Genomic DNA, 26748 nt, shown 5'->3' on the forward strand with positions numbered 1-26748 from the left:
TTTATTTATGTAAAGGATTCTTGCATTATTAAATTGTAAAATATTATAATGTTTTAAGACCAAACACTCTTTTTAGTTATATATTAGAATAATAATATATCAGTATATTAAATGCAAAAATGTATTTTATTAAGACTATGCTACGAGATTATAAATATACAAATAATACAATGTATTTTTAGTATGTTATAGAAAAAACTAATGCTGTAATGCAAACTGTACCATAATTCTAATAACACCATCGATTAAAGATAACGAAACTGTAGTTCTCGTAGTTTTAATGGAAAGGAGATTAGTAAATGAGAGATATTATTAATATGCGCTAAAAGAAGTTTTTAATGATAAAAATATTACAAAATAAACAAATTCTTTATTATTAAATTATTATAATGAGACGATTAAAATTGTTTTTATAAATGTGTTTATTTTATATACTTATAAATAAGTTTTAACAAATTAAAATACAATTTTCATATTTGCAGCATATTTATTAAATCAGAAAAATAAGAATGGAAAAAATACATACAAGAGGATATATATATCTATTTATTTAAGGTAAATTATATTGTGTGTGTATTATAAATGTGTATTAATAATTATACGAGTGATATTCAATTTTTGCATTTATTTGTATTTATTCAGCTTGTTCTGTTACTGCTTCTGTTACTGCTTCTGTTACTGCTTCTGTTACTACTTCTGTTACAGCTTCGTCTTCTGTATCTGGGTCTAAGTCATGTTCATCATGTTGATCTATTTTATGTATAGCTTCTGCGATGCACACGTACAGAGACCAACCTTTCTCACATTCTTGAGTAATATTTTTCGCTATATTCATAAAAATTTTAAAAATATAATTAAGTAATATTGAAATATATGTATAACATATTCTATGAGACTATTATATTCTAATAGCAAATGTATTGTTCCAAAACTTGCATACTGCACATGGAAGAAGTGTACATAATACATGTTTAGTAACTGTAGTGTTGTGTAGTACTTATATATTTGTAATAATTATAGTATAATAAGATATAGTTTACCTTTTTTTATGCATTTACGCGCAACTTTGTGTGCTATGGCTAGTTCAGGACCGTCATTTCCCTCTTCATTTATTTTTGCATGAACTTGAGCTTCATTAATGTTTGTTCCTTCCATCTAATATTATTAAAGAAAAATTATAAATAGTAGGAAATAGTAAAATATAACATATAATTATTTCGTTCCTTTAAAAAAGCTATACAATTTAAAATGTATTAATTATAAATTAAGCAGCATAATATATTTTTATTAAAAACATATAATAATAATATCACTTTGTGTATTAATTGGTTGTTAAGTACATATAACGTTTTATTAATAGTTATTGCATTATTGGACATTATGTATAAAATATGTAACATATTTGTAAACACTTACTAAATTTTGTTTCTTTAAGATACACGCAACAAAGCAGCCATTTTTTCCTGTTCTCTCTACATTTTCAGGTTTCGTATGTAAGTTATTCATTATTTCTTTTTCATCGTAGAAGTCATCTATAAAATAAAATAAAATAGATCAACATACAGGGAAACGTTTTACAGCTGAAAATTGTTTTTACAAAAATGTTAACTCAATTAAAATATTAAAAAATTGTAAGTAAGACGAATGCCCAATCAAATCAGTTAAAACAGAATTAATTTAAAATTAATCAAAAGAAGAAATGGAAATAAAAAGTTGGCAACGATGTGTGTAATTATAACTTACCACTAGTCATATCATTTTCAATCAAGCAAGCTTCAGCATCATTTTGTATGCTTGATCTAACTGCACTTTTAAGCCGGTTTTTTAGTTCTGATGAGCTTGATGACTGAAACTTATAAAAAATATATAGATTTTTATTTTATTTATTTTATACCTTTTTTAATGTGTATTATTTTAAATAATATTTTTTGTGTAACTCATTAAAATTATTTAAGTAATTTAATAAAACAGTACTTACAGCAAGTATTAAAACACAGACGCAAAGCACAAGACTTTTCATTTTGTACGGATTATATCTCCACTGTACTAAACTCAATTATTCATAGCAACCGTAGCTGCACCGTATATATACTCTTATGCTAAAATATAAAATACGTGGGTCAAAGAATCAAGATCATAGATCATACAAACGTTATATAACTTTAAGGCTGACGTTCCATAAAGCGGATAACGCGGAAACGGAACGAGTGTATCACCAATCACGGGACCGTTTTGACGGAATCTTTGACAGGATTCTATCAGAATGATCCCGTGATACGCTCGTTCCATTCCGCGTAATCCGCTTCATGGGACGCTAGCCTAATGTATAAAGATTATTTACCAAAATTATAATACCTACTTAAATACTATTTTGCAATGTAGTGGATTGGCAAGGATATTGAAATAAGATAAATAGCAAAATAAAATAAAATAAATAATAAGATTATTGTTAAATTTTGTAGATTACAAGTATTTATAATATATGTGTTTGTTATAACTATTTATTTAAAATATTTATTTGTTGTTCTAAAAACTAAATCGTGATTTAAATGAATTGAAGCTTATTTATGTAAAGCGTTTTTGCTTTATTAAATTGTAAAATATTATAATGTTTTAAAAGTAAATATTTTTTTTGGCAAATACTTATTTTATACACTAGAAAATAGTAACATGGTAGTAAATATTTAAATGCAAAAATTTATTTTATTAATGTTATGCTACAAGATTATAAGTATACAAATAGTACAATATACCTTTATTTTTTCTTGGTATTGTTATATAAAGTAAATAAATATAAAATTAAGGATATTTTTATTCTCTCTATTTCTATTTACAGTGTCTTTAATTTATCTATTAAATTACGGGGGGAGACTGAAATAAAAGAAGATGTATTTTCTTATTAAAATTGTATTCTGTTCTTAAAGAATAATTGTTAATTTTTATACATACATATTATACATATATGTAGATATTTAGTTGTATTTAATGGTTACCATCCTCTACATTCAATAGTGAATAGAGTCTGTCTGCAATTTTTACGCCACATTTCATTGCTACAACACCTTTCTTGCATCCTTCTTGCGGAGCATGTTTTACTAAAATATATAAAATGCAATATATTAACAGTTTTATATTAAATCCAATGAAGTTATCAGAAAAGATGCAATGCATCAAACATGTATTATATATATATATATATTATTGTGATATCCCCTACAGCACGAAATATTGCAGCAACTTGCAGCAACATTGCAGCAATATTGCAATATTGCTGCAAGTTGCTGCAATATTTCGTGGCGTAGGGGATATAATATTTATCTGATTCTTTTTTTCTTTAATATTTCATATATAAATATATTTATCTAGATAAAATTATATATAATTATATACATATGTATATGTATATGGAGCGGTAAAAGCCATAGTGGTGTAAGTCAAATTCTTTAAGATATTGACTCGTGTGCATAGATGCAATCTATACAATACAAAAATTGCATTTATGTACACAAATCAGTATTTTAAAAAATTTGAGTTACACTACTATGCTTTTATCCCTCCAAATTTAATGATATTAAATATATTATTAAATAAAAAAATATATTCCTATATCAAAATTACTTTAATTTTAAAAATAATAATAATTTTTTTAACCCTAATGTGTAAAACAAAGATTATTTATTATTTGTGTTTGTTATCTTTTAATTAAATTGTATACTTCGATATTTATAATAAATATAGTAATTTACCTTTTGTAACACAATCACGTATAAATTCTTCTGCTTGGGTTTGCAAGGGATGATCAGCAAATAATTTATTCATATCCGCGTAAAACTTCTCTTCCTTAAGTTCTGACCCTTCCATCTAATATTGATATAAAGAATAATAAATCTTAATTAAGTTTTTAAAAAAATGTTATAAAGACTAATATAGATTACTACTTCTCGCTTGTATAAAAAGCATATAATGCTACGTAAAGATGATAGCTTTTAATTAATAAAATAATTTTAACATTATTAATAAATTCTGGAATATAAAGAAATTATTAAGCTATTAGTAATCTAAGATTTGATTAATATCCGCGCACTTTACATCAAATACTGCAAACGTAATTATATAAAACTTTAGGTTTATCTTTTAAAATCTTACCCAATTCAGTTTTCTTAGGAGGCACTCAATGACACAACCATGCTTTTGTGTTCTTTCTTGAAATTCAGGCTTTTCAATATTATCATTTAAAATATCTCTTAAGTCATAACCATCATCTAGAAAATAAATAACAGCATTAAAAAGGAATACTCATTTACTTATAGTACATATTTTAGGTACTTAAAGGAAAACATTTTTTAAATTAATTAATTTTCTGATAATTTTGCTAGTAAATAAAATGTAATTAAGTTTTACTTATTTTATTGTTTTGCAAGCTTAATTTTTAATATACATGTAGAAAGTGTCAAAGCTCAAGATGGAAGATAACATTTATTTAAGTATCTATTAAGAAAATATTGATTTAAAATTGATCGGACGTAAATGAATAAAATATATTTAGGGTACTTATTGCTTACCATAGTTCATACCAGCTTCAATAAGACAGGAATTTGAAAATCCGTCATTACCGTCTTTACTGTCTAATTGACTTATTATAGTCATAGATGAAGTAAGAGACTAAAACATATTTTACAGTTTTTTTTAAATATTATTATAATTATACTTTTTTTTAACTAATTTTTTACGTGAAAACGTTTTTACGTTGATGATATGTTAATATACATAGTACTTGCTGTTTAAAACTACATATGTAGTATAAGAACTTTTCTATTAAATTACATATAGGACTTCTGCCACTAATTGCTTATATTTTGATTAAATTTTAATAGAGAAAATAATAAATAATATAACTTACAATACATGCTAAAGCGCAGATACAGAGCTCGAAGATTTTCATTTTGCTGATATCGTTCTGTGCGAGGAAATGTTGTTTTGTGGAATCTTTGCGGTTATTGGAAGATGTCGCATTTATACTAATTGCAAATATAAAGTGCATAGGTCAAAGATATAAAATCAACTTAGCATCCGAGAATTGCAATTCTTGGATTGCTTATCATAGTCAATTTATCATATCGTATTTACATGAACTAAGCAAACTGTTTATTTGATTGAAGATAATAAAATCACAGAATTATATAAGATATTATTATTATTATATTAAATGCATGTAAAAATGAAATATATATACATACGTTATATAATTTTATATAAAATATATAAAATGTTAAAGAAAATAAAATATATTACCTATATATATCAGATATATTATATCAATACTTAGACTATTCATTTTTTCTAATAAATTTATTGGATTTAATGTAAGACTATTAATTATAATATATTCATTGCATTTGTATAGATATATTTTAGTAAGAAATCATACTCTGCACAAAAGTTGCTGAAAAGTTATTATAGCTTGAAGTGTGGCGTAAAAGGTGCGTATAGATTGTTCCCTTCTGCAGTACTAATGAATATGAAGAAGATAGAAAGAATGAAGAAAATAAAAATAATTAAATACAATTAAATATCTATACATAATATAGTATAATACTTAATAATTATTCTGTAAGAACATAATACAATTATAATAAAAAAAATAAATCTTCTTTTATCTTAGTCTTGTCTGCAATATAATAAATAAGTTAAGACAGTTAAGTACACTGTAAAGTCTGTCGGTGGCGATCATGGCGCAGAAAGATATGCGCTGGTCTAATGAGCTGAAGATCTGAGTTCAAATACGACCGAAAATTTGTCGGTTTTTATTTGATCGCCACCTTTCGGAAGGGTTAATGGCAATCCGCCGAGAGTGTATCTCTAAGAAACCAGAAGGGAGGCCTTGGATTTTATACAGGCCGAACTTCAGGAGGCCATGGCTTGATCTTGAGCTATAGTGCCATTGAAATAGAAATAGAAATAGAAAGAATAAAAATACTCCTAATTTCATATTTGTTTACTTTATATATCAATATAAAATGTAGCAAAAGTACATTGAATTATTTGTATATTTTTAATCTCGTAGCATAGCCTTAATAAAATAAATTTTTGCATTTAAATACTATCAGACTTTTTCTAGTCTATAAACCAAGGAAAGTGATGTTTGCTCTTAAAACTTATCTTACATTTTAAAATGCAAGAACGTTAAATAAACTTCTAAGTCATTTAAATCAAGATTCATATAAATGACGTAATATTCCACTCATAAAAAAGCCATATAAGAGATTTTATTGTTGACATTTTTCCACGATGTTGATTGGTTCTCTCATTGCCCTGACTTCGTGAGCATCTAGCTGTCATCGCATATTTTAACAGTTTTATGTGTATCAAGTATCAAGAGATTAATAATGTAATAGTAAACATTAAGTCTAGTAAACATTAAAAAATAATTAAGAAGTAATCAGAATATGAATATAATTATATATATATATGTAAGAAAATTGCTTACATAAGTCACATCTTAGCAATTTACATTAGCAACAATGTAAGTTTGTATGAGTGACTTATCATTATATTTTGTACAAGTACTTCATGTTTATGTAATCTATGATCCCGCAACACTAATCTATGTATTTTACACATTCAGACTATACATAGTATAAATACGATGCTGTTAGGCTCTAGTGCGTTATTGTACAAATGCGTTTAACATATTAGTGGAATAATTTTATCAATAAGATGGAGAAGCTTATATTCTATATTTGCACTTTTGTACTAATTGTAAGTATCTTTCTGTAATAAAAATTAAATATTAATAAAAGAATAAAAAATTTCTTAGAAATTCAATAAAAATTTCTTCACAAATTAATTTTAATAAGTTATAATAAATATTAAGGTATATTATTGTTGTACATACATATAATTAATATGTTATAATATCTATATGTATTTATGTATTACGTATGAAAAGGAAACTTAATTAACATAATAAACATTAAGCAAATATTAAGCAAATTAAAATTGTGTATATTTTAGTCTTTTACTATTGGCTCAAAGTTGGGAAGCCGCGAAGTACATTACATTACCTGCTTAACTGAAAATAATGTATCTGATGGTAAGTTGCTATATATTATATATAAACAGATTTTTATTTAATTTGCATACCTCTCTTCTTAATTACAATAAAACAAGAGATATTATATGTTTAATTTTGAGTCAGTTACTTTTTAATAAGAAAAGTATATTATATGTTATTTTCATATAAAAAAGAATTTTATAGAAGATACCTAAAATAAAAATTAACCCTCCATAGTCACACCTATTTTTTCAAACAAGGAAGTCACTCTGGGTCATTTTGACCCGAGACGAACTTTGACCGTTCGCCATTTGACCATTTATCCACCGATCGTGTTGAAAAAATTCTCGAATGCACTTGCGATATTGCTAAATTGATTGCTATAAAAAAGAAGGACCTCAGGAATTTTTAGCATATAAAAAAAATTCGCAAAAAATTTGTTTTAAAAAAAAATTTTTTTTTCAACTACAGCTAGAGAGCGTCATGCTCGCCAATTTTCAAGTTATGCGCAAGATATTTACGAGCAAAGTTGAGGCTCGGGTCAAATTGACCCGGTGTGACTACGGAGGATTAAATAAAGAGCTTATTTATAGCATTTTAAAATCTGAATTTGTATAAATATACAACCATTTTAATTATTTTCAATAAATTATTAGAATTTTGGAACATAATCGCAAACTTATTATTTCTGAAATAATTAAAATAATGTAAAAAAATATATATTATAATATTTTGGATATTCTAAAGAAGTCTGTTTTATCTCAAATATATTTAAGAATTTATATAAAAATTTATCAACTTATAAACTTTTGTTAGAATATAAATGACGTAGAACAAGTAAAATTTTTGTAATTATTTACATATATACAATATTCATATTTTTAAATACATTTTCTAGATGACATGTTTACGATACAAGATATAATAGAGGACAAACACAAACAAGAAAATCAAGAAAGAATAAAAAAGAATGGTTGTGTTATACAATGTTTGTTACAAAAAGAAGGAGTGGTAAGTGATATTTGTTATTATCCTTATAAAAGAATGCTTGAGTTACAAACTAATAAAACAGTATTTAGAACATAAGAATGTAATCTTTGTGTGTAATGTTATTATACAATAATGTTATATTATAATGCTATTAATATTTTATATGTTTTTCTTGTAAATATCAGATGGAAGGATCGGAATATGACGTAGAGAAAATGCATAGCAAGTTTACCAAAAGAACAAATGCTCCATCAGGTTCAAAAAAAGTTGAAACTCTAGATAACTGCATAAATGAAAGTAAGTTATATAATCACCTTTTAAATATAAGATTATTGACTTTGTGCAATAAAACTTTTTAGTGTTAATTTATTAAATAAATTACTAAATAATCATGCAATCAATTTATTTACATAGCTATTTAAACATTAGATATGAAAAAAAAGTGTAACATATGTTCTTAATTATTTATTATTTTTTAATTAGTTTTTTTTCTATTCTAGCAAAGGACCTCACAGAAAAATGCGACAAAAGCTTCGCTCTTACGGAATGTTTAGTGAAAGCTGAAGAGAGAGAAAAATCCAGGCATCTTCCAATTGAAAGATTGGGATAATCCATCCGAAAATTAACAGACGGATGTTTCTGATCTTTTATATCGAAAAAAAAAACTTCATCAGACCGAAGTGATATCCGACTAAAGTTATCCGATCCAAAAATTGAAAAACATTTGATCCAAGAAATCCGTTCGTTAATTTATAGACGGATGATCCAATTATATCTTATCCGATTATATTTTATCCTGAATATGGCTGATGACAAAAAACGAGACGTCTGTTATAGTCGTGGATGTAAAGCAAAGCAGAGAAAAACTTATGTTGTTATAAGGCTATCATACAACAGCCTTTTACGAATTACACTCGTATGCATTTTCGGGATAAGATAAAACTGCACATTTGCACATGATAGCTTTATAGTATAACTTTTATAGATAGTATAACTTTTCGGGACATTGTCTCATTTCTATTATAAGATTTCGGGATTATGACATTTCGGCACATTGTCACGTTTCTAAGATTTCGAGATTACGCCCTTTCGGCACATTGTCACGTTTCTTAAATATACGAGTTTTCAAAGTTCGGCACATTATTTTTCGGGACTTTGCATGTCCACCGTATTTTATATCCCACGCAAGTAACCTAATGTCGAGTTAAGACCAGTATATACCATACTTTGGTAATGTTGAAAATAATATTACAGAAATCTGTAATTTTATCTTACGTTACAACAATTTATGTAATATAATCAATTAGGAACAAACGACAACATACAAATAAATATTGTGAAAAATTCTTCCTTGATTATTTTCACCCAGAATAAAGACGTTTTCAAAAATGTCTTTCATTTAATGCTAAAAAAATTTATTCAAATATTTGATTGTGTGAGCGGATTGTGAATGCACAGGGAATTAAATAACCAAACGCTAGAATTAATAAAAATGCAACTAAGAGACCATATGTAGTTATGTAAGCAGTGAGCTAAATTAACAATTGCGGCCGATGATGCAAAGTTCGGACGTTTAACTCGGACTTAACTTTTTTAAATGGTTTAAAAATGTTCGCGAGAGATGTCAATACGTGACCTGTTTCGATGATCATAAAAATAATTAGCTGTTTAGCTGAGACACAGATTTGTCACAATAATAATCTCAAAAAATTACGCTCATCTTATCATTTCCATGTGTTCTTTAATGCGAAACATACTGTATCAGACATGATTAAATGATAAAAAGTTTTAGCATGTTGTTGCATACATAATGCAAGCCAGCGAGAAAGAAGAGCTATACGAATGCCGTTGTAGTTAACTCGGCGAGAAAGTCAGAGCGTCGAAAATGAGACAAACGACACTAAACAAATCTCGAGAAATACATTCATCTTATCATATTGTTATGTATCCTTATATCCTTTAATGCCAAATATATTCTCTCGAACAAGATTAGACGATAAAGAGTTACAGAATGCTGTTGCATAATGCATAGCCATGCAACGATTAATAAATTTTTATATATCTCAGCAACCACCTCACTACAGATATAAACATCATTCAAAAACGACATAAACTATTGTAATTAGCGCTAATGTGGTTGCAATATCATTAATAATACATCTGACATTAGAGAGGAAGCTGTGACAGCGTAAACGACGCTGCTTTGGAAGCAGGCCACTCGCTACTTAAAATAAACCTTTAAAAATCAGCAAAAACTTCAAAATATTTACGATAGACGTTGCCGTGCACGCCGCGCGCCGCGCGCCGGCATTCCCGGAATCGGTGATCTAGGTCAAGGCCAATTTAGAAAGTGGATCAATAATGTGACAACCGCCCGCCGCTCAAATAGGTCAAGGCCATGTGTCGCTGGCTTGACGCGAGAAAAAAAATCCTCCCTATCGTTTATCGCAAATATCTGAGCAACCACCAAAGATATAGAGATGATTCAAAAAGGACTGTTTAGTTTATACACTGCGTTATTGGAATATCTCAATTTTATTACTAACAATTACGTCCTTCTGTTTATTTAACATGATAAAGCACGCGAGTGCCGTAAAGATCGGGCGCCGAATGATTTCTGACTTTCATAAAACGCTTATATTTCAGCAACCGTAAATAATAGAAAAATGATTTAAAAAGGACTTTGTGCTTCGTACTTTGCCCTATTGGAATTACTCAATTATACTAAGTACTCGCAGTTATGTACTTTCGTTTATTAAAGCAATAAAGCGCGGAGCTGTCCAAAAGAATCGCGCGCCTCGCCATTCATCATTCTCATTAAACTTTTATATCTCGGCAATCGTAAAAGACAGACAGATGATTCAAAAAGCACTTTTTAGATCGTGCTCTACTCTATCAGAATTGCTCATTTTTATTCATTGGCAATTATTTATTTCCGTTTATTAAGACGAGAAAGCGCGCAAAATCTTAAGGATTCGGGCGCCAAGCGATTTTCTATTTTCATTAAACGCATCTCGGCAACCGTAAATGATAGAAAGATGATTAAAACAAGATTTTGTTCTTCGTACTTTGCCCTGTTGGTATTACTCAATTGTATTACTCGCAATTATGGACTTTTGTTTATTAAAGCGATAACAACAAAGCGACTTACAACATTTATTGTAAACCGGCCATTACAGCGCAGTCGGAAATGCCTGTGCACGACTACGTAAAACGTTAGTGGAGGATCTAGACAGCACTTCCGGCAAACAACGGAGCGGCATCTCAGTAACACGAAGCGACTTTGCAACAATACAGAACAGCGCGTTTCGCATACGGACCCGTGTATATCCAACATCGAGCTTAACGCTTAACTGCATCGTTCGTGCACGTCGAATGTATATACGAATTTACCACTTATTGTCAGCTTGACTATATAGGTTTTCGGTCATTTTTGCACTCCCTTTTCTTTCTTCCAGAAGGAGAGAGAAAAACCACTTTAATCTCACCCTTTCGCGATTCTATCACATAATATATATTCTCTCAAGCCTTACTAGACTGCGCGAAAGTTTCAAGAACTCGTAATTTTCAGAAATATCCGAAAATTCTCTGTACTTGGGTTTCAATTAGAAGATTAACGTACTATTTCTGAATTTTAAATAAAAAATTTTACTCAAATTTCTACTTTACTGTAGCTTATGCTGAGTAGTCAAAACATCGCAGTTTTTTATCAAAAGCATCAAAAGCTAATTATTATAAGATTCTCTCACTTATTTCGTAATGATTTTCAGGAGAATCGATTTTGATGGACGATCAGCAATAAATGTTATTAACTCTTTGCATCAATTTTGAAAGGATATGTAAACATAAAATTGAACGAAACAAGTATTGAAGTCTATATCAAAGATTGTATTCGTACCTTAATATTAGCGAATTCGGGCGCTTGCACTAGTGGACACTGAATGCGCACTAAGGCTTAATTGTTCTTAATCAATTTTTATATTTACAGATCATTTTAAATACTTCTTAATCTATAAAATGATTTGTACAGCATCTATATAAATATTACAGATTTTTTTTATTGGCTAAAAAGTTTTTAAATGTGTATTTAAGCGACTTTAAATATAAGAATAGATTATAAACAAGCCTTTTAGTGCGCACTCAGTGCACGCAGTCACCAGTGCAATTAAGCGACCGAATTCGCTATTAATATGTTTTATTGTTAGAGAAATTTGTAAGACATAGAACTCAATAATGGATTCGTCCATTCGTAAGCTAAAATGGGAATTAAAGCGAGCGATAATACAGCGAAATCCGCTTGCTGACTATAATTATGTGATATATATGTGTTTTCCTCTTGAATACAAAAGTTTTAGTCAAATTTAGTCTTTGTGAATTTATTATAGTTTTCTATAACAAGCGTCAAACATTTAGATGCATTCGTCGCCGTCGCCAGGGAGCTCTTCTCGGAATTCAAACGCTCGAGGATCACCTCATTATTTGAGCCAATCGCGTGTTTTCGTTATCGCGCGCGTATATAGTAATTTCGGCAAGTATGCCGCGCCCCGCGCGCCCTGCGCCCGGCCGCGCGAAGGAATGTAAATGTAAGGGGTGGAGGTGGGGGGAGAGTCCGCCCCGGACAGTTCCCAGCAGGACACCGCGCGATACGGCCGCGCGGGCCGCGACGTCGCGCCGCGACGTGGATCCTTTCGACCGCGATGTGATGTGTGTAATGTGGTGGACACGGTGTTCGCGAGTATCGCAATTAGAATAGCGGACATGGCCGCTTATCGCGAAAAGTGCGGATTCGTCGTCCAGCATGGTGTACGCGACGCTTGCGGAGTGCGGAGCCTGGAATATCGACCCGCGATCGAGGCCGGCGTTCGAGACAATTTTACATCGAAGGCATCCGAGTGCACATCGTGCCTCGCTTCTCCTGTAAGTACGCAACGCTTAATATTCGTTTGACGCGAGTAATTGCGCTCGTGAATGCGATCGCAATGTCGATGTCGTCCCGTCGAGAAGCTCGCGCGGTTTTCGTCGCGAGCGCGATACGTCCGCCATGTTTCCCGCCGGTGCCGTTTTCGTGGAAGACGATCGTCGCGGTCGTTTCTTTTCGAGTGACGGGACAAATATTATTTATAAGTACGCGAGCGTTACTTCTGTCGTAACTTACGATAATTTTTCCGCGTAAACGGGGATTGTTCAAAATCGATATTGGTACGTTAACTTTTTCTTCTTCCTCGTTTCCTGAATCTTTGTTTAAGACATTTTCGTTATTTTTTTTTTAACTTGCAGCTGAAAATGATAAAAAATATATTTTAAAAGAAATACCTATATACAGATTTTTCTAAACATTTTTACGTAAAATGTTAATATTTAATTATTTAAAGTATAAAAACTATTAAATTTAATATATAAATGTGTAAAAACTTAAATTAAATGTATAAAATTATTATTATAAATAATTTGGAAATTTAAGTTTGTCAATTATATTTTTAACATCATCCCTTCGTGTAAAGAAATTTTAAACACATTAATCGGATTTTAAATATTTTATTCAACTACAATACATTCAATGTTAATGGTTGTTAAGGATCGAACATAGCAATCTCGATGTAAGCATCGGGCCGCGAGGCTGACCCCTACGTGCCTGCCGTCAGTTTCGTGGCACGTATTCGATCCGGGGTTGTCGATCACGCCGCCCCGCGTGGTTGATCACGCGTCGATGCCGCCCCACGCACAGGTGCGAGCATGCCGGCGTTGTCGAGAATCGGAGCACGGCGCAACTCCGAACACGCAACAAGTGTCTTTGTTGGCGATAACTGCGCTCCTCGCGCAACGCCGTCAATCATCGGATCAATCAGAGAGCGCCGCGTTCCGGATCTCTCCCCCGTTTCCGTCTCTCGAGAATTCTCCCGGCGGAAGAGAACGGCCTCGTGGCAGACTCGTTTCGCACGTCTCCAAATCAAGTGATTTTGGCAAAACGGCAAATATTCTGTGTGCGTGGTTTCTCCACCGATTCATGCACGGCATTGCTGCCCAATAAGTTGTTAAAAGTGCGTGATTGTCAAGGAACACGAGACTTTCAACTTCGTATTTGAAATTTTATATGCGGTGTCTGCATAAAAATTTCCTACACTTTTATATTATTTTTAATACAGATTTTTTTAACAGTGCATATACTAAGTATTGGATTTTTAGCACTCGGGTGGGGAATCCGAACGCACCCCTGAATGGTGCTGGAATAAATCGCGCTCCGCTGACATTGCTATATGATGTCATTTTGTAGAATTTTACAATCTTAATTAATTTTATAATGTTTAACATTTCTTTTGTAATTCTCTAGCTCGAGAATTACAAAAGGAATTATTAATTTTAATTTTAAATTTGCAAAGTTTGATTATATGGTTTTAAGTTTTAATACTTGATAGGTAATCTAAACATTTAAAATTAATTAACCTCTGATAGCAAAGCATGAGTGTGCAAAATCATGCAAACGTGTTGCTGAAACTAATTTATGTAATATATATATATATATATATATAGAGATGTGTATATATATATATATATATATATATATATACACATCTCGATACACATATACAATAAAAAGTAATATAGAAATTAAAATTTGATTGGATGAATTAGTTTAATAATATGGATTTATAATATTTGTTATTATTTATTTTTGCAGTTGTTGGTATAGAGTTGGTAGAGCTGGATAACAAGGCACAAGTAGCACAGCTGCTGGGCGACAAAAAGAGCTCCACTAGACGTGGCTCGCGGTCCAGTCTGGCTAATATCGAACGTGAACAAAGTCACGAAGAGGTGAGTCTCTTTCTCTCTCGCGTTTGTCATTTTGACATAAAAATTAGCCGTATGCACTTTTGTATGCCATGCAGTAGTTGACATAAACATTTATAGCCGTCTACTATCCTTTTCTTCTTTTTTTTTCGTTTCGCCCCGTTGTCCGGCACAGCCTGATCTGACCGAATTCTGGCTGAATTTCATCGGCGACCGCACACGCACGCATTTGAATGCAATCGAACGCAGGCAAACAGTTCGCTGCCACTGGTGTAAAAGACGCTACACGAAGGACAGCGGCGAGCAGTGGCCACCACCAACATAACTAGTGCTAACCCGGGTTTAAAAGTAAGATTTTCCTAACGGCATTTATTCGTTATCTATATGGGCCAGGCGGATTCCGTTTTTCGTTTTTCGTTAGCTTCTATTCCGCTTTATCGCATCAAGTCCGTTTTCTTCAGCTGCGTATTCTGTATTTTTTTTTGTAACAGTTTTTATCTATCCTCTTTCCCTCTCGCGTTATTGGTCGTGTCGCGGAATAGAATCGAGTGCGTGATTGTCGTCGGGAATGTCGTGCCGCACGGTATGTATTCAAACGATTGACGCGCGTTGGACGTGTCTTTGCAAACAAATCTGTGCGAGCACATGAAGGAAGCGGCGTCGCGTCGGACGAATTGTAGTTTCACGAAATTGCATATTTCTCGCGTTATTCTTCCGTCTCGATACAATAAAGCTGCGCGTGTATAGAAAGACCGTCGTGATCGTGAGTGTCGTACACATAAAGTATCAAGTGATTCTTATATTCCAGCAATTGGTACGTGAGTGGCAACGAAGACAACGGTGAGGGCTGAGAGGAGGAGGTGGCCCGGGGGGCATCAGGCGCCGGCGAAACAACCATAGGTAAGTAATTTATTATTGTTAATTGCGGAACAATAATTCTCCGCAACGATTATACTGCCCATTCTGTATGATATTTTGCATTAACTTTTGTGAGACAAATTAAATATTTGATGATATTTAAATATTTATACAATATTTAAAATATTTAATAAAGTATTTGCGACATTATACATTAGTATTTGTAACAGTTCTTGAGCACTATTTTAATTTGTACAAATTCGTATGTTACAGATGAATATGCAGTTTCGACTTCGCTGTTGCGCATCAGTGTTGGTGAGTCGTTACCACGATTATAATCATTGCCATTTGCCATTTTCCTATATAATGAGACAACGATCGATCGAGCCTAGTTCGTATCTAATACGGGGGAAGGTTTTGCACATTATTATTTTTTTCACATTGCTTATTGTCTGTTCACAATAGCAGCCGCCAACGAATAATTCGCTTTCGTGTTTTTTTCTTCTTTTCTTTTCTCTTAATACACCCAATGCGGAAGCATCGTGGACGATGATAAGTATGTAAAGAACAATAAGAGGAAATGGCAAACAATTTCTCTACCTATTCCTAAATTAAAGAATTGGAAAGTTATAATTATATATAGGTACGAAATAAAATCTTATTAATATTCTTCTATCTATCTATTCTTTGCGAAATCTCGGCATGAGGATTGGTAGCCGCGACTACGAATTCCGTTACGTCTTTCGCGATGGCCAATTACGACACGTTTGTTAGGTACAATGGTTGTGTGCGACTGGTATCGTATACGTTATTTTTCATTTACCGCAAGCACGTGTCGCGTGATCGAGGAAGCGCAATACGCGCGGCACGCGCGTCTCCTTACGATTCGCTTCGATTAACACAGTCACGTTGATTTGGTTGATTGCATCTGCAATTCGTACAATAAAACCTCGGCCGATGACGGCTGAGTCGGGATATGGACTAGCTAGTTACATGAAAGACTTACACAAATAATATAATCGTAATAATAATCGTCAATCGGATTTTGTCCAAGAAGAAACGACTCCTATGCAGCTCGTTACTTCCTCGACGTATAACTTGCGCATTCAAGGATGCTGTTTCTTTCTGAAGCGGGTGGATGAATTTTATTGAAAGCATAATCAGTTGTAGCGACTTAATTCTTTCCGTTGGAGTTAGTGGTGTGTTGCAACAATTGCAATACTAATAAAGCAATTGCGATCGTTTTGAACGATTCAAAATTATGCATTGTAATGATTATTAAGATGACCTGAAAATTCGTTTATTAAATTATATTTTAAATAGAATTGTTCAGAAGAATTGAGTAATTTATTTCTCGATTGAAAGAATGTATTAAAGCTAACAATAATTGTTAGGTTTTATATTTAGGCAGAACGGCAGGCGAATTAAAGAAGTTTAAAAGTACTTACATACATTAACTGCTTTGAAATTTTAAATATTTATAAATGTTTGGTTTTTGGTTGGTATTTGATATATCACACGCGTAAAGGAAGATTTTGGTGTATTATTCTGTGATGGTGCAATAATCATAGGTCTGTAATGTTTGATACAAAAGTGTTTGAAAGTCAATCATTCTATGCATAAGTGTTTGAAACTCAAATGCTTTTCTAATTGTTTGATAAGTTAAACATTTTTTCTACTTTAATGTTTATAATTTAAACTGCAGTTATGATAAACTTATTTTTAGAGTGTATCTATTACAATTGCGCTATAATTTTGACACAAAGATTTTAATTTTTCTGATGCTGATATTGGCATCACTACTATCACGCGTATATTAAGTTATTTTTCCAAAATATAATAAAAACTGTGCAAAACTGCCGCACGAGGTAGTAATTATATATTTATTTTCATGTTGTTTAATTTTTGGAGAGTATAGGTCTATAATACTTTCCGATCTATTAATGTATGTTACATTTTTCTTTCACTTTTTACATAAATTTTATCAAAACCAATTTTGTTTAAGTTTATCCGCTTTAGGTCTACTATTGGAAATTCCGTAGGTCTTGTTCGTATTTGCCCTAATGCATTTTCTAATTTCTTAATTGACATTTTATATTTCAAATAAAGAATTTAGTCGACCTGACTGGCCAAATTTATTAATTACAAAAACGATGTTTTGACAATTATTTCGTATCTTTGCATATTTATCGTATTTCTTAATGAAAAACATCAGCTATCTCTTTTTCTATAGCGTTTTTCACTGTGTAGCACTTTTGACTTAAACCAATTAAAATCGTGCCCATTTGAAAGACGGTGTCTGCTTACTATACTGATTGGCTATTCTCGTGTTTTCTAATATCTAAACGAAGTTTATTAATACGCGTCTTTAAGTGTCTCTTGGTTTGTTCTATAAAATAGGCATTGCAATCGTTGCAACTGATTTTATACACAATTTCAGTCTTCTTAATATTATCAAGTACATCGTTTCCTCTTTTGATTTCTTTTGAAAAGTTCTAGAGTTTTTGATAAGTAAAAAATTCCAAAACCTTTTAGAATTGTTTTAAAAAATCATCAAAACTTACGCAAATGACGTTTACGGCAGACCTTCGAAGTCGAATATCTTCTTAACTAATGACTGGATCGTTTTCAATCATAGAAATTCCTTTCAGAATTCTTAGAGTTTTACGCGTTGCATTCTCGAAGTCGAATATCTTCTTAACTAGCCATTAAGAAGTTAATATATTATGTCTTGCTCAACATTTAGAAATTAAGTTAAAAGTACCAATACCCGGACATGTACCTATATTTAGACACCTTTATTATTTATGAGTAAAACGTGAATTAAAATCAAAGATAAAAATATTTTTTTTTGTAGTTTGAAACTTTAGTTATGATATCCAAACGTTTATTTCTATAAATTCATATTTTTTAAAGGTATCCAGACAATAGATACGCGTCCAGGCATTGGTACATTTACCTACTCTTAAGTGTCCGGGTATTAGTACCTTTATACCTTAATTAGATTTGAAAATTAAATAATTTTTCTCCACATGAGCCGAAATAATTAATAAGATTCTTTTTTCTATTTTATGGAAAATAAAGATAATCTTTATATTTTACAAATTTAGATTTTGTATTAGACATAATGATTAAATGTCTAATACAAAATCTAAATTTGTTCGAATTTTTATTAGAGAATTCGTTAATTTGTATAGACAATTAAAATTAAATCCATATAATTAATTGTATCTTTAAGCTTATCGGTTAAATGAGTTTTGATAAACGATAGCATTTATCTTGTGTTTTTACTAAATCTAGAGTTTATTGGTACCTACAGTATATGATGATTAATAGTTCACAAAAGAGTACTTTTTAATGAAAAGTAGATTACACCGGATATACTGAATAGTCCGAGCTTGTGAAAATATCGTTTTGTTAATGATACCACGTAAATATAATTTTCAAAAAAGGCAAAAAAAGGCGCCAAGTACACATTTATAATTACATTAATGATACGCGAGATTCACTTACGTGTACAAGCTAAACGTCTATTGTTTTCTATTTTCTATACATTGAGTATAATTATGTATTTTTTTTTATATTTAAAGGCGCACATTATGTCATCGGTTAAAGTTCGACCGAAACAGTCGTTTATTATAAGTTTTAATACGATATCGTAACACGCGATTTGGAGTGAAAACGTGAGTTTTCGTTACCGCAGAGAGAGAAAAAGAAAAAAATCTCGAGATTCCTCGTGTACGTGAATTTTTACGTAAATTTAACATTGTAATGATTTAACGCATTTTTATTTTTTTTGATACTTCAGCAAAACCGTTCTTTCCGTATGTGTAGATTAAAAGCGTGCATTTCCATGATGCGTGAATAAGAAACTCTGCAAGTCTCTGGCTTTCGTTTGCGCTTCACAAAATCGAATTTTGTACTCGTAGTATCTAAAAATTTAGCTAGATAAAGATCTAAAAATAATTTTGTTGGTCCATCAAAATAATTATGTAGAACTTAAACTGATTGCTAAAATGTCAAATTTTTTTACAGAATTATCATATTTCAGCGACTTACTATAATTATTTTAATGGTGTAACAAAATTATTTTCAGATGTGTATATTTAGCTAAATTTTTAGATACTTTAGCAAAACCGTTCTTTCCGTGTACATTTTTTTATCAGGGTCTAAATATCGCTAATATATATCACTAATGTAAAATGTACATAAAAGAAGCCAGTTGTTGCCATTTGTACACACATTAATCTAATAATTTTTTCGTCTGAACGTTGTTGGAACATTAGAGAATCATTAGAGAATCTTAATATCTCGAGTTCGACTGATCGAGATTCAGCGGAAAGGCAAATATGTATAATATATGAGAAGCTTGAAGAAGTGCAGGATGTATCTACTGAGATTACCCGGAAAAGGAACAGACAGTATCTGAACATTTTTAATCCTTTAGGGGCCTGTGTACATAATTATGTACTAAACAAAAAACAAAAAACTAAAAAAATTAAAAAAGAACTAAAAAACTTTTATCAGGGACGTCTTTTAAGACTATACCTTATAAATTATAACATTTTACTCCAACGGGATCGATGTGTGGCCCCTAAAGGGTTAAAGAAAGAGAAAGTTATGACAAATAGATTAACAACGCGTAATGAATTAATATTTATTTTAACTGGCTTAGTAGATTAGTGTGATTATGGCATTTAAAATTGTCATGTGAACGTTATTTGTTACCTTATATATTACCTTTTGTGAATCGCGGCAGAAAGGACAAAAGGTTTATGGACTCATGATTGTCTCATATGTTGGCGCCGAACGACCGACAACACATATAGTTCGCCTAGTTTCGGCGGATTGCACTGATCTCGTTTTGTGGTAGGTCACTGGTAGATGAGAACCGGCTGTCTCAGTTCCATTCTAAAACTGCACGTGATTTTGACGTTCGTTCTGACCATTTCCGTGTTTGCCTTATACCTTACACCGACGGTGTCGGAGAAGAAACGTCGATCATCAGAGATGTTTCTTCAGGATCCAAACAACGCACTGATGCTACTGGAACTAAATATGCAACTGCCATCGCCACTCGATCGCTCTACAACGCAAATTAGGTGAGAGGATGAACTCAAGCGAATGGGTCTGCTTAATCGAAACCTCTGGCAGCAATTCTACGAGAATAATACAGAAATGATAATTACTAAGAGCGGTCGGCGCATGTTCCCGTCCGTTCAAATAAACGTAAACGGTTTGGAGAAACGTGAGAATTATTATGTCCTCATGGAGATAGCACCGACCTCCGATCGCCGCCACAAGTACTGTGGATACCAGAACGGGGCCGAGAACAGCAATATGGGTGGCTGGAGTTTTGCAGGGCCGGCAGAGCCGCAACAGTCCTTCGGCTATAGGATTTATAAGCATCCCGAAAGTCTGGCAACGGGGAGCCACTGGATGGACAATCCGATTAGCTTCAATAAATTGAAGCTCACGAACAACATCAACGACCTCAATAATAACGTGGTATTAACATCGATGCACAAATACGTTCCTAGGATCTGGATAGTCCGTTGCTTTGATGCAAAGAACTACAACGAGCTCTACTCATTCAACCGCGTTGTTCGCTTTCAAGAAGACGGAATTTATCGCGGTGACGGCATACCAAAACGAGAACATCACGAAGTTGAAGATCAATAACAATCCATTCGCGAAGGGTTTTCGCGAGATGGGTCAGTCACGGTTCAAGCGAAAGCATTATTCGATCGATCATCAGGCTCAATCGGATTCCAGTTTCGACAAAAGGGTCTCATTGATCTACGACTCCGAATCGAATCAGCCGAACGACCCTCCCTTAAGGGTTCCAAGCCCATTAAAGCATGCGATCATCTTTTACTTTAGCCGGGGAGTCGAAGTTGGCCGGCCTTGCCACGTGGGAGAAGCGGACGCGAATCCCGCCACCGTTGCGAGTCGATCCCCGGCGCCGGGCGTGCTTGAAACGCAGTGTCCGTGCACTGCGTTTGACACAGATGGATATCCATTCACGAAATAACTTATTACTATTTATTTATATTTTAATTTGACACGGCTACCGGGGGCAAGTCTCGTCGAGACCGTGGACATGTTTGGACGTGTTTTGTCCTGAATAATTTTTGACGATTGCTGATGCAATCAGCGCCGAGTTTGGATTCAATCTTTTGAGTCTGTATTTATTATATTTGACTTGTTCTTGGCCGTTATGTGATCTTGAGGAGGATTAGGTGCCATAAAATTTACAAAGAAGAAGAAGGAAGAAGATGGCTATTGGGGGCCACGGCTACTCGTGGCACGAGTCTTGTGCGTCAAGAGGCGTAATCGTTTCTATACCCGATAACTAGCGCCTACTTTCGAGGAGCCAGCTACGGAGTCACTGGGTGTCTCCGCACTAACCGAGTCATCAATCTCGCATCGTGCGTGCAGTGCCCGGACCATCCGAGAACCCTGGCGTGAAGATTCATTATTAACTTCTTCATATTTACTGCGTGTTGTGGAGCAAACGGATTGACAGCCGAGAGCTTCCCAGATAACCGTGCTCTTCCTTGGCTCCGCAACTCACTAGCGGTACTTGGGCCCGTATCACTACAGGCTCTTAGAGGCGCAGTCAGATCGCCATTGACGCCACTTGGTTACTGCAGAACGCGCTGGCCAGCCAACATCAGATCTTGCGACCGAGCCGTACTGAATCGGAACAGCCCCATTGCAGCTGTTCAGCGAGACCACTGGGAGAGGCTATATATTCGCATCACCAGACCAGTAACTGACTCTGACTCCAGGCCCAAAGAGACTCGTGCAGAGAATCAATGGCTTAAGACAACTTGACTCCTTCGATACAAAACGACAGTGCTCGCACCACCGTAGTTTTCAGGCCACTTGAATCTTTGGATACTAACACGGATTCGCCACTTTTTTCGCGTTCCTTTCTGCTACGATTTACAAAAGGTAATAATAGTCTTGCCGCTGTTCGCGGACGGGAGCGAGGCATCCGTGGCCAGCGTGATAACCGGTAGTAGGTCCGAGAGAACGAGTACGTGTATACGCGATCGCGTACTTAACGTGGGTTCTGCGAGCGACCGGTCGGTCGGCCGCGGGTTTGGTACACGGCCAACAGTGCCTCCGATCTCGTAATCTAACTGATCGTTTCCAGTTTCGCCGGCGTTAACTTGCTTCTAGTATTAGGGCCACGCGAAGTAAGACCATCTCTGTTACTCAATATGTCGTTAACCCTTTAGAGGCCTGTGTACATAATTATTTTTTTGTTTTAATGTACATAATTATGTACATAAAAAAAACAAAGAAAAAAAACAAAAAAGCAAAAAAAGGCAAAAAAAGGCAAAAAACAACAAAAAACAAACAAAAAAACAAAACAAAAAAGCAAAAAACAAAACTAAAAAACTTATCAGGGACGTCTTTTAAGACTATCTTATAAATTATAACATTTTACTCCAACGGGATCGATGTGTGGCTCTTGAAGGGTTAATTTAACTAAAACAATGTTAATTTAATTATTAATTTGACTAGTCAATGGAGTTAAAATAACATTTATTGTGTTAAAATAATAAATTTCGACACATGGTAATTAAAAAGAAAAAATGTTATTTAACTCAAGGTATTGGTTTACATTTTATCTTTTGATATTTAATAGCGTAGGGACAATTATAGTACTATACCATTTTTTATTTATATCGAGTATATAGACTAATGATTGTATGTATAAAATACTTTGTAATTAATTGTAATTGCAAGCCGTTTTATCAGACACTGTAAATCTAAGTGTGTTATTTCTGCACGCATATACGTTTAAAAATGACACATTTGACTGAAGCTCGTTTTACATGTTTTGTTGCGTGTTAAATCAACATGTTTAATCATATTAATATGTTCAACCGTGTTAAATGGCTTTATTCAAAACGACAAGAAATGTGTAAGAAGAGTTTTAGTTAAAATGACACTTGGATTTGCAGTGAATTAGCCGTATAGAAAAAGAATTTTTCATTATTTCATAAAATTATACATTTATTTTTTAAATGAAAGAAAGTTACGCACGTTGCACGTAAATTTCTTCAACTTTTTAATACCCCATGAATGTCTGTACTCGATGCATTAAATTATGCGTTTTACTCGTTGATATTGTTTACGATAATTTTATCGTTGCATCTTTAATCGATTATACGCGTATATATCAATGCTGCGAGATTTATATCAATATTAGGCCCAAAGCACATAATATGGCGTAGCGATATACGACAGTCGTAGTTCTCGACCTGACAAATCAGGATACGCCAAAGCTTGTGCGTTACTTACGTCCACGACTACGACTGTCATATGTGCTTTGACCCTTACTGGTATAATGAATTTCCTCCGTGAATATATTTCCGATTTAAAATCGATTTAAACATAACCGTGCCGTGCCCGTACTGTTTACGGACAGAAAGATTTAGACTCGTTTCACACGTAGGTATCCGGCACTAGACTACCGATGCCGGGTATCCGATCGATTTTGTTTGTTTTCGCAAATCGACTATCGGACAAACGTGTAAATGCTTCCATATTAATTCCATACATTTCGCGATCGGATACCCGGCGTCAGTAGTCCAGTGTCGGATACGTGTGAAACGGGGCTTAGTCGAATGTCATCCGTTGCATCTTCGAATATCTTCTTAACTGTTATAGTGGCCGGATCGCCACTAGTTAGTGGTAGAGTTGCAGACGTTTTGATGGGAGTTTTAAGAAGATATTCGACTTCGAAGGTCTGCCGTGAATGTTATTTGCGTTTTGATGATTTTTAAAAACAATTCTAAGATTTTGCAATTTTTTACTTATCAGGAACTCTAGAACTTTTTGAAAGGAATCAAATGAGCCACTTAGAACTATTCTGACTTTAAATCAAACTTTTCTATTTTTTTTTTTTTTTTTTTTTTAAATAACGTTGGGTGAAGTTAGCATTTCATTTTTAACTGCCTTTTTCAAAGTGTTAATCGCCGGAACTCTTTTTATGAACATAAAAATACTCTTCTTCGAAAAGAAGCTGGAACTCTAATCAGAACTAGAAAATTTTAAAGTAGGGGTGCGAATTTTACACACCCGGAATTATTGCTACGAAATTTCTTTCTACCTAATAGGGCGAACAGGCATGTGTTCTCAAGTGTCCCGAAGCAATTTTACATCCCACTGACGGTTTTGCCCCGGTCTCGCGATAATGCCAAATTACTCCTATTATTCGCGGATCTTGTCATATTTCCGCGTAATCTTTCTTGCATGACTATCTTTCGTTATATTTGCATTGTCAACTTACCCCGACTTTTATGAATTCGCGTCGTTCGGTTAATTCGCGTGGTTTTACGGATCGAGCTTGCGAGCTCTTAATCTATTTACGAGTCTTTGAATCGTTTCGCGTGAATTTACTTTTTTGTGTTTTATCAATCGATGCATTCGCTTACGATTTCATCGAACATCTTCTTTTTTCTCTCTCTACACCTGTGAAAGAGGAATCTGGGGAATGAGGATATGTTACACCATATGTTTTCAGGTAAAAGGTACTTTAAGGTTTAATGATGCTAAGACCTTTTTTACTTGTTTTCTTGAAATCCACGTTTTCCGTCTTATGATTACGCCGCTTTGTTATCGTTGAATCGGTCTGAACCGTGAAACTTGTTTTCTGTTTTATTTCGCACACGCCGCTTATCATTCTTCGCTCGCGCATCAGCCCCGTAATCATAGATTTCGAATCTTTTCCTATAATCTTATTTTATACGTTTTTATGTTTTTATATTTCTCTTAACTCTACGAACATAGCCCATTAATTATACTTATAGTCCACTAATATACTTATAGTCCACTATTATATTGTCTGGTTAATATATTTATATCTTTTTTATTAAACGCTATTTACATTTGTTTTGTCTTTTTCGGGTTTTACAAGTTTCGCGCACTATAGTCGCTCCGCGACCGTCTCCGCATCTCTCAATGCCGCGAGCACCATTCGCGTGCGCGCCTTCTCCGTTTCGTCCGAACTGCCCCGTCGATCTTCCCTGATGACATCCTTGGGCTGCTTCGGGTCCTTGCGCACCTTCTGCTTCTTCAACATTGGCTGTGCCAACACTCGATAATCGGTGATTGTCGGCAATTGTCTCTGCTGCAACTGCTGCTCGTGCTCGGGTGCAGCCGTCGGCTGCATTCTCCCCGTCAGCGGGGAATCAATGCTTGCCATTGATGAGCCGCTCAACACAATTGTGCACGACTGCTGTTGCTGCTCTTGATTTCTCTTCTGCAGTTGTCGACGCACACGCCTTTTTTCCAATTGATCTTCGTGCTCCGACTTGAATATTTGTCGCGTCTTCGTCGCCGCTTTGCGCGCCGCCGCTCTTCCGCCCGATTTCCTCGAAGATGTAATGACGAAACTCTGTTCGTGGCTCATCTCCATTAATATTCGGGATTTTTCACTCGTTGGCTCGCTCTTCGGTTCGTCCACGATGTCCTCTACATCGTCGTCGTCGTCTTTTTCGGTTTCGTTATTCTCCTCGTCAGCTCCGCTGTTGTCGTCGCCGCCCTCGACCTTGTCGCCTTGGTCGACGTTGCCGTGGTCATCGTCGCCGTTTTCGTCGTCGTCGTCGTCGTCGCTATACATCAACTCCGGTTCGGTATTCGCCTTGGCTGGTTCCGCGAATCCGCTCGTGCTCGGTATAACATTACCAAGAATTTCGCTCGGTGTTTTTTCTCTCGCGTTGTTATTATTGCCGTCGACTTTACGCGACTTGACCTCGACCGCTGTGTGTTGCTCGCATATTTTCGCGGTTGTTCTTATTTCGCGTCCTTTCACCGCAATCGTTATTTCATACGGCACTTCGTCATTCTTGTCCGCATAACGCGCCGCCATAGCAATAGTCGCCTCCGCCACTATTTTTTCGTCTGTCTCGCGTTTCACACGAACTGTTTCACACACATTATGTAAGAGTTCCGTGAAGTTGGCACTTGACTTGGTCGTCAAGCTTGGGAAGCTTGGGAGTTTTGGGCATATTATTACATTGTATTATGTGTGGGAT

At 33.8% G+C, this 26748-nt stretch overlaps 4 protein-coding genes and 1 long non-coding RNA gene across 6 annotated transcripts in view; 3 read left to right on the top strand and 2 right to left on the bottom strand.

Annotated features, from left to right (window-relative positions):
* LOC112456868 overlaps positions 1-2090 on the bottom strand; it is a 12395-nt gene extending 10305 nt beyond the window's left edge. The window contains exons 1-3 of the mRNA XM_025019646.1: positions 1979-2090; positions 1744-1852; positions 1417-1532 (exon numbers count right to left, since the gene is read on the bottom strand). Of these exons, the coding sequence (XP_024875414.1) occupies positions 1417-1532; positions 1744-1852; positions 1979-2020 (267 nt within the window). The 5' untranslated portion in view covers positions 2021-2090. The remainder of the gene's footprint in view (positions 1-1416; positions 1533-1743; positions 1853-1978) is intronic.
* A 762-nt stretch (positions 2091-2852) lies between these two features.
* On the bottom strand, positions 2853-5012 carry LOC112456893 (pheromone-binding protein Gp-9-like). 2 transcript variants are annotated; one of them, XM_025019691.1, is made up of 6 exons: positions 4901-5012; positions 4563-4662; positions 4147-4262; positions 3747-3861; positions 2950-3095; positions 2853-2871 (listed from the first exon to the last, which is right to left on the bottom strand). In XM_025019691.1, the coding sequence occupies exons 1-5, from the start codon at positions 4940-4942 to the stop codon at positions 2983-2985; spliced, it is 486 nt and encodes a 161-aa protein (XP_024875459.1). In that variant the 5' UTR covers positions 4943-5012; the 3' UTR covers positions 2853-2871; positions 2950-2982. The 2 variants fall into 2 exon arrangements, with proteins under 2 accessions (XP_024875459.1, XP_024875458.1); XM_025019690.1 differs by lacking the exon at positions 2853-2871 and having other exon boundaries at positions 2898-3095.
* Positions 5013-6649: 1637 nt separating this feature from the next.
* On the top strand, positions 6650-9177 carry LOC112456884 (pheromone-binding protein Gp-9-like). The gene is made up of 5 exons (XM_025019668.1): positions 6650-6759; positions 7015-7093; positions 7953-8065; positions 8230-8341; positions 8545-9177. Exons 1-5 carry the CDS (start codon positions 6718-6720, stop codon positions 8652-8654), a joined length of 456 nt encoding a protein of 151 aa, XP_024875436.1. The 5' UTR covers positions 6650-6717; the 3' UTR covers positions 8655-9177.
* Positions 9178-12704: 3527 nt separating this feature from the next.
* On the top strand, positions 12705-16750 carry LOC112456878. Its single transcript, XR_003041029.1, has 5 exons — positions 12705-12961; positions 14721-14854; positions 15006-15178; positions 15639-15730; positions 15962-16750. It is a non-coding gene; the product is annotated as an uncharacterized LOC112456878 (long non-coding RNA).
* A 3988-nt stretch (positions 16751-20738) lies between these two features.
* LOC112456870 (T-box protein 2-like) lies at positions 20739-21722 on the top strand. The gene is given in 2 exon segments (XM_025019647.1): positions 20739-21276; positions 21278-21722. Coding segments are annotated over 2 exon segments (909 nt in total). The 5' UTR covers positions 20739-20812.
* Positions 21723-26748: the final 5026 nt, after the last annotated feature.

This window comes from Temnothorax curvispinosus, unplaced genomic scaffold (assembly GCF_003070985.1).
Source record: "Temnothorax curvispinosus isolate PA1 unplaced genomic scaffold, ASM307098v1 QBEX01007285.1, whole genome shotgun sequence".
Lineage (NCBI taxonomy): Eukaryota > Metazoa > Arthropoda > Insecta > Hymenoptera > Formicidae > Temnothorax > Temnothorax curvispinosus.

Bases quoted from the DNA above. Each gene is read 5' to 3' on its own strand.
- LOC112456893 (XM_025019691.1), bottom strand. From the start codon at position 4,942: ATGAAAATCTTCGAGCTCTGTATCTGCGCTTTAGCATGTATT. The intron at 4,263-4,562 runs GTAAGCAATAAG...TTTATTTTCTAG, and splicing joins TGAAGCTGGTATGAACTATG to ATGATGGTTATGACTTAAGA. The intron at 3,862-4,146 runs GTAAGATTTTAA...TATCAATATTAG, and splicing joins TCCTAAGAAAACTGAATTGG to ATGGAAGGGTCAGAACTTAA.
- LOC112456884 (XM_025019668.1), top strand. From the start codon at position 6,718: ATGGAGAAGCTTATATTCTATATTTGCACTTTTGTACTAATT. The intron at 6,760-7,014 runs GTAAGTATCTTT...TGTATATTTTAG, and splicing joins TTTGCACTTTTGTACTAATT to TCTTTTACTATTGGCTCAAA. The intron at 8,066-8,229 runs GTAAGTGATATT...TGTAAATATCAG, and splicing joins TGTTACAAAAAGAAGGAGTG to ATGGAAGGATCGGAATATGA.